General features: G+C 29.4%; 1 protein-coding gene across 2 annotated transcripts; it reads left to right on the top strand.

Moving 5' to 3' along the window:
• Window positions 1-830: 830 nt before the first annotated feature.
• LOC107495430 (homeobox protein knotted-1-like 3) lies at window positions 831-4,359 on the top strand. 2 transcript variants are annotated; one of them, XM_052263205.1, is made up of 6 exons: window positions 831-1,548; window positions 2,405-2,525; window positions 2,901-3,094; window positions 3,204-3,335; window positions 3,478-3,614; window positions 3,867-4,359. In XM_052263205.1, the coding sequence occupies exons 1-6, from the start codon at window positions 904-906 to the stop codon at window positions 3,868-3,870; spliced, it is 1,233 nt and encodes a 410-aa protein (XP_052119165.1). In that variant the 5' UTR covers window positions 831-903; the 3' UTR covers window positions 3,871-4,359. The 2 variants fall into 2 exon arrangements, with proteins under 2 accessions (XP_052119165.1, XP_015972063.1); XM_016116577.3 differs by having other exon boundaries at window positions 3,856-4,359.
• Window positions 4,360-8,788: the final 4,429 nt, after the last annotated feature.

Genomic DNA, 8,788 nt, shown 5'->3' with positions numbered 1-8,788 from the left:
ATCCATGAATAAATTCTGCCTTTTTTATAGAGATAATTAAATGAATATCCATAATAAAAATGAAAAACAAGACAGAATACGATATTCATTGTCATGTCTAATTTTTTTTCTATATATATAATAATAAGATTATGGTAGGCTAAAAAATTTTAATATGGAAGTAAAATGAGTAATATATTTTAACATAATAATTTTTGGTGTTTTTTAAAATTATAGGAGTACACAAATCGGAGCCTCCGATTTGTGTTTAAAAAGTGGGAAAAAATTTAGAATACATAAATTGGAGGATCCGATTTCGGAGGGTCCGATTTGTGTTAAAAAATTGAAAAAACTTAGAGTATATAAATCGAATCATACGAGTTGTTTGTTGTTGTCAATTTTTCTTATGAAATGAAATATCCCACACAATTTAGACCCTCCAAGTTGTTTTACTGACACGACACCACATGACCGTAAAGCATATGTATTTTCTATATCTGAGATATTTTCATATTCAAATTAAAAAATGGTTTACGTACGGTAACAAAATAATTTATAAAATTTAAAAATTAATTATTTATGTTATAAGTAATACAAAATGAAATATGTTTATTATTTTTATTGTTGAGGATAAGTACACAAAAATAAAGTAGAAAAGTTTTGTATTAATTACACGGCAGTGAAGGTTGGAAGGCAAAAGAAAGGAAAGGAAAATCACAGTAGCAGGGTGAGTAGCAGAAGAAAATTAACGAGTCCGAGAAAAGCACTGTGACAAAGACAAAAGGGCAGTACCTCATCCATTTGTCTCTCCGGTGTCCTTATTCCAACCATTAAATATAAACGTTTATAGTAACCCTCACCAATTACATACACACACCATCATCATCATTTTCCTCTCTCTTTCTCTCTTTTCTCTCTCTCTCTATGGCTTACCACAACCACAACCCTCTCTCTGTCTCTGACTCACACGACGACCTTCCTCTTCACCATTTCACCCACCAATCCAACACCTTCCCTTCCTCTCCTCCCCACCCTAACTCCAAACCTAACTCCGATCCTCTCCAAACCACCGCTCCCAGCTGGCTCAACAACGCACTCCTCCGAACCAACTTCACCGACACCACCAACACCACCGCCACTTCCAACGCTAATAACACCAACGCCAACTCCAATTTCCTCAATCTCCACACGGCCTCCGACTCCGCCGCATCCCAGCCATCTCCGTGGCTCGACGCTACCGGTGTCAACTTCGAACCGGTCGATTTGAAGACCGGAATTGCCAACGCCAAGGGGGACGTGACAGCCGCCGTGGTCGGAGATGGTGGCGGAGGTGACGGCGGAGGAGGAGGGATGGTGAATTGGCAGGTTGGAAGATGGAAGGCGGAGATACTGGCGCACCCTCTGTACGAACAGCTGCTGTCGGCACACGTGGCGTGCCTGAGGATCGCCACGCCGGTGGACCAGCTGCCTAGGATCGACGCACAGCTGGCACAGTCACAGAATGTAGTCTCCAAGTACTCTGCCTTCGGCCATGGCGTTGGAGATGACAAAGAACTCGACCAGTTCATGGTAACTCTCCCTCTCACTGTTTCGAAGAGTACGGTAACTATGGACTCTGAACTTTCCAGAACATTTTCTTTTGCTTCTAAAATTTTGGAAAGCAAATTACGTGGTGAAGCTTTTTTTTTTTTCCCTCCCTCTAAAGCTGTGTCCAGGCAAACACGCCCTTAACAGAAGTGCTCTCTTCTCTTCTCTTTCTAACTCACGTAATAACCGTATTTGTTTGTTTAGACTTTATGATACCGAATCTTATTTTTCTTAAATGCTTGTACAGTAAAACAGACTTCCAGTTTTTGCAGTTATTTGATTGGTTTATTAATTCGTACGGAATTCTTCCTTTTTTTCGGATTTAATTGAGTTTATCGCGTTCAAATTACTGACTTCATGGTTTTAATAATTATGATTGTTACTATTACTGTTTTGGCTTTGATTATGGGATTGGACGATGAAAGATATTTCAGATTGCAGCTGAAATGAATTACTTGCTACGATTTTAGGGCTTTTGGGGATTAAATTAGGGATTTGATCCAGAGGTTTTGTTTAGCCGAACAGAGGAAATGAAGAGAAATGAAGTTTGCTGGTTTCTAGGATGTAAAACTGACGGGTTATGGAAGCAAGTGGATCAAATTTGACTTTTAGAGATGATTTTTTAGTTTTGTTCGACGCCGAATTCAGCAATTGAATGAATACATGCAGTTTTGATGATTTTACAAGCTGCTTTGATCGGCACAAAATTCATCTTTGAAGTGTGTTGCACTGCTGCAATATGTTTGATTCTTGATTTATTCTTTGATGACAATGATAGTTTGCTTCTTTCTTGGTTTATTCTTACCGGGTGGGTGTTTTTTCGTGCTTCTTGTTGCAGTCGCACTACGTTTTGCTTCTTTGCTCCTTCAAAGAACAATTGCAGCAGCATGTCCGCGTCCACGCAATGGAAGCAGTGATGGCTTGTTGGGAGATCGAGCAATCCTTACAAAGTTTAACAGGTGCCAAAATCTGTTTCAGAATACAAGTTAAATGTCTCTGGAAAAAGCTAAATTTTACTTACAAGAATGAAACCAAGTTATATTTGTAAGAAAGTTATTTCTCTCTAAGACAGTTATGGGTTTGGATTTCTTAAATCAACATGCATTACAGGTATGTAACAGATAAATGATATTTTCAAGTGTTTGAACTTCGTCAAAAGTGTTAAACAATTCATAGTTCATTGGCCAGTTGTCCAAATTCTTAGCATGTTCTTCGATCTTTTGATTTAATTAGCCAAAAGACTTCATTTCCAGAAAACAAGAAAATAAACAGCAAAAGTAAATGTCTTTTATGAGTACTAAACTGATAATTGTTCTCACTTGCTATGAGAACAGGAGTTTCACCCGGAGAAGGTACAGGGGCTACAATGTCCGACGACGAAGATGATCAAGTTGATAGTGAGGCCAATCTGTTTGACGGTAGTTTGGATGGAACAGATAGCATGGGGTTTGGCCCTCTTATTCCGACAGAGAACGAGAGGTCTCTCATGGAGCGTGTAAGACAAGAATTAAAGCATGAATTGAAAAATGTAAGGGAATGATTTTTGCTTTTTAATGTACCTTAATTTTAAATATCTTCACATATGGTTAAAATCCTTTTATTCTTTTTAGTATAATTTTTTGGATTTTGTTATGTAGGGTTATAAGGAGAAAATTGTTGACATAAGAGAAGAAATTTTGCGCAAGAGACGGGCAGGAAAACTTCCCGGCGACACGACCTCTGTCCTTAAAGCTTGGTGGCAATCCCATTCCAAATGGCCTTACCCAACAGTAAGTTTTGATAAATGAGAACTTTATAATTCTATTACATCTTTTTCTGGGGGAAACTCTTAAATATATTGATATGTTTTTTTTCCCACCTTCACATTGGATATTCTATAAAGATCGCTGAACATTTATGTGATTTCTTCAGGAGGAAGATAAGGCAAGGCTGGTGCAGGAAACTGGTCTGCAATTAAAGCAGATTAATAATTGGTTTATCAATCAGAGGAAGAGGAATTGGCACAGCAATCCTTCTTCTTCTACTGTCTTGAAGAGCAAGCGCAAAAGGTATTTTCTTAATTAAAGTACTTCATTTTTATTTTATGGTAAATTACACTAACCTCTCCTGAAATTAAGCGAAATTACATATAGCATCCTTATGTTTGTAAAAATACACGCCAAATCCTCTTTTATTTAATGTGTAATATCACCTAATTACCTCACCTTATGGAAGAGTAGGGTAATTTTCTCATTTATTTTTAATTAAAATTTTGCATGAGATTTGGAACCAACCTTAGTTTTTAAAAAGAAACAATGCAGGTGATAACAATGCTGATCGGTATATGTAAATGGAGCAAAGTCAGAAAACATTTTCTGGCTAATAATGTTGCATTGAAAGGGATTCAAGAGAAGAAGACATTGAGGAAGAACCACATTTGTTTCTATTGAAGAATGGTAATTAATACAAAAGGTGCTAATATTGTGAATCATTTTAAGCTATATCTGCTTGAAGGCCTGATGAAGATGGGTTCTTTTAGGGCTTGTGAACCTATATAATTAGGAATTTTATATACCGAAACCATATGGGGTATATTGAATAGGATTTTGAATTTTGTTTACATTTGAATGCTTGTGAAATATATATACTGAGGGGTTGTGGGTGTACAGTAATAAGCTGTGCATTTTTTTTTTCTGTTATAAACATACTAATTTTTATATTTTTTCTTCTTAAAATTGTTATTTGGGATGTAGATGACAATTTGTTGTAGAAATGGTATATCATAAGTTTATGCTTTTTAGTTATTATGGTTTAGTTGTCAATGCTCTTATATATTTTATTTGAATGTAAAATATTATATATAAGTTAAATTCTAAATAATTAATTTATTGTATTATTTTTATTTTTACGATATTATAAAATTTGAAAAATAATTGTTTAATTTCACAATATATTTAATATATGCTTCAGAAATTTATTTTTATTCAAAATTTAACTATATGTTGAACTAGTTAAATGTATAACTATTTTATATTAAAAAATGTAAAAACAAATCTATTATGCAATAATATAGAGACAATAGTTTATTCTCTGATTTTAGAGAAATAAAAAGCAATTGTCAATAAATTATTTGTATTTATTTTTGTTTAATATTTTATATAAAAATATTATTTGTACACTAAAATCAGTCATTAATATATTTGTATATAAATATATTGTGTGTATGATATAATTTATTTTTAATGTGTATTTATATTTTAATATATATTTTATATTGTTTATTGATGGTTTATTTTGATGTATACATAACATAGTTGTATATATAGATATATATTATGTTAATATTTTATTCAAGTATTTAATTAATGTAATAAATTAAAGAATTTAATTAATATGTGTTTTAAAAATATAAATTAAAACATTTTTATTTAAAAAAAACGTAAAATTGAGTTTTTAAATGTATTTATTAATTTGAATATTTAAAATTTTTTATTTAGTGATGATCTTAATAAGTTAATATGTTACTCTTAGGTAGGGACGGAGCTTAGTTAAGACAAGGGGTATGGCCTCTCTAAATTTTTGTTAAAAAAATTAGTAGTACTTTTTTAGAAAATAAAAAATAGTTCAGTTGGCTCAAATATTTTATTATGGCTTAAAATATTAAAGTTTAATTTCTTCTCTTATTTTTATTACACAATAATTTTTAGTTTTAAACATTCAAATCTTGTTGAATTTGAAGTGAATTGAGTGTATTTGTATTTTGCAGTTCTCTATTTAATAAGCAACACTCCCTCTACCTTTGAGTTCAAATATAAAAAATGAGGTATTTTATATTTATGTAATTTAATATTATTTTATATTTTACTATTTATTTATTTTAATTTTTTATATGATAAAAAATATTACAATATTCAATAAGTATTGATATTATTGTATTTATATAAATTGATAAAAAAATTCAATAAATATTATAAATTTTAATATTTATCCTTTTAACTTCTTTTTTACATATTTTACAGAATATATATTTAAATTTTTATATAAAATAATCATGAAAAATCAAAGAATTGATGTATTTTTTTAAAAGAAAGTCTAATATTCAAGAAGGAGAACATATAACTTTTACAATATCAACGTCTGCAGATAATTTTTTTACTTTAATGAATCACAAAGAAAATAAGATATAACTTTCAAAAGTTTAAATAGTTGCATCTGATGAGTTTGACCATAATTCTTTGGAACAAGACCTTAGAAAATGGTTTTAAATTTGACAATATCTCTCAAATCAAAGAGATGAGGTTAGACGAGCTTATCTTAAATGGGTCTATATCAAAAATATCTTAACAATTATCTTTTATCTGATCCCAAAATTTTATTTCAAACTCCACCACTGCTCTTAGGGATACACAACTGTTAAATCTTTAATTAAATCAATATTAGTATGTTGCTTTTATGATTTGACTTGCCAATGGATTCATAGTGTGGAAAATTTTAGGTGGAGTAGACACCATATATGGGAAAAGTTAAGTGATATTTTAATTTCTATTTAACAATTAACAGAATCTTCGGTTTCTGTCCCTTTGCGATCTTTGTCAGGTATAGATATTTCAAGAGTGCGGGTAATAAACACCAATATAATATGCATTGCACATATTTTAATAAAAAATATATGCAAAAAAAAAAATCAATGATTACATATTTAGATATATTATTTTATATATTTTAATGTTGATTTTATTTTATAGTATATATTTTATACAAATACTACATTATATTTGAGGTGTATATATCGTGGTTGGTTGTTATTTTAAATACATGAAATCATATACCAACTTGTTTGAAAGACAACCATTGGCCCTTGGATTTAGGTTTTGGAACAATTTTTAAATTTAAAATTGAATATTTCATGGATCATTATTCATTATTACCTATCAACAAGATGATCCCATCGGCAAATGATTATTGATATTTTGATAATGGTGGCTCACTTTATTTGATATCCATAAGAAAATGTGTTATAATAAATTTTTCCTCCAAGATAAAAATATACACATGTTTCAGCTATCGTCATCGTCTTCGTTATTATTATGAAAGGAAAAGTCTAGGGGACCAGCAGTTTTATTGAATTTTGACCAGCATGTAACCAGCAGAGAAAGGTGAGTCATTGGATGAAATTTCACACTAATCTCACACCATCAAATCATCATTGATGGCTAGTTGATGGCTAACAATCACAAAAATTGCTGGCCCCTAACATTGCTCTTATTATTATTATTAAATTGACCTCCTTAAGATGCAAACCTGTTTCACTTTAATTTTTTTTTAAATGTTATAATATATGTTACTAAAGTAGCACATGAGATTTGTATCATACCAAATACTGAAACTGATAATCACGTTTTGGCCGCATGCATGCAAGGCACTTATAAATGAATTATGAATTATCTATCATTATTTGACAGATCCATATGAAATAATAAAAAAAAAATCAGAAATAGGGTGAGGAATTTCCACGTAAAACTAGGCGTACAATTGAAATTTAATGAAATCTGAATTAACCTCAGAAACATGTTGCTTTGTAGTTGTTGGTGTTGTTTTTTACCTTTTCCTTTTTACTCTCTTCTTCTTCTCATTTGGTTAAATATTCATCAAATTTTACTTGTTAGCATAACATTTCTCAGTTACAAATAGTAGAGTTGAGGTGATTTATTTCTTATTATTGTTAATTGCTTGGTCACGTGCTTCCACATCTTAGCTGAAAATCATTCGTGATAGTTCAGTCAATGAAAACATATTCACTTAAAATGAGCCATTTTTCTTTCCTAAATGAATTGTGAAACTGAAATGTTGAGCCTATATAATATATATAGACATATTATACTATGGGTATAGGTATACACACCAAAAGAAATACCATATATAGATATAGTAGAGTTTAATTTTAATATTTTGACAGTATAAAATATTTTATTTTGAGTTTTATACATTTGTTATGCAATTATATTTATTTTTTTAGATAATTATTTATGGAGTCAATGTAAAAGATAATTATTTTTATTAATATGACATTATATAATTAGACACACGTGTAATATAGGTACAGGTATAGGTATACCTTTATTATACTGACAGTGCATCAAAAATAAATTAATATAAGTATAGGCATACCTTTATTTCTTTTTTAATTGTTTTTGGTCTTGACTCCTTCCTTTTTATTGGGCTTCCTTATTTTTAATGCAGCCCTGTTATATATTTTTGGTCAAAATCGAAAACGGTTTTTGTTTTATCTATCTTAACTTTTTTGGGCTTATTAGGCCTGATCTTAAATGGAAAAAAGAGAGAAACTAGATATAAGGATATATACAAGACAATACAAAAATAACGGATATCTTACAAGAAAACTTCTTTGAACAAAAACAAAAAAGGAAAAAAGAAAACAACCTTCTAGCCCCCCACCCAAAATATATATAACTTAAAAAAATAAATTGAAGGGTTAATTAAAACTTTAGCTAAGTGGAGAAATTCATCAAATAAGGAGAGCTAGACTATATTGGAAATGGGGGACTTGAATTGCTTCTTTGTTGAACAACAGAAAATAATTATTCAAATAAAAATCTAAAATAAAATCTAGAGAGAGTCGAAAAAAAATCAAACACAAATCATATAGAGTAGAAAACAGTGCAACATGAATTTTAGGGTATGTCTAAAACGAGCTCAACAATTATGTGCTTATTGAATGAGCCATACTTATATAGATCATTAGATTTTATTAGATGAAAATCAAAGGTTAATATAAAAGAAGAGTATTGATGAACTTTAATAAATATAGAATATCCTAGTACATAAATAAATACTTTAAATGGCAATACTTTAATACACAATACTTTAAATGGCAACAAAATTTTTTATTTTTAAATAATTAAATATAAAATATATGAGTATTTTTTATTTATTAAAATTAATTATTGCAAAAAAATTTTATAATATTAAAAATTATATTAAAATAATATTTTAAACTATAACTAACATAAAAATATAAAATAATTAAAATTTTATTTTATATTACTTCACAAATAATTAGATTATTATATTTAAAATTTATTAACTAACTATGTTTATTAAAGATATTATATAATATAATTTTTTATAAAAATATTTTAAAAATATAATTTATTTAAAATATTATATATAATACATGAAAATATTAACTTTTTTATTTTTTCAATTTTTTTAAAAAAACAGA

Source organism: Arachis duranensis, chromosome 6, assembly GCF_000817695.3.
Source record: "Arachis duranensis cultivar V14167 chromosome 6, aradu.V14167.gnm2.J7QH, whole genome shotgun sequence".
NCBI classification, from domain to species: domain Eukaryota; kingdom Viridiplantae; phylum Streptophyta; class Magnoliopsida; order Fabales; family Fabaceae; genus Arachis; species Arachis duranensis.
Note: the sequence above shows the minus strand (reverse complement) of the source record. Positions and strands in the feature narration are given on the sequence as shown.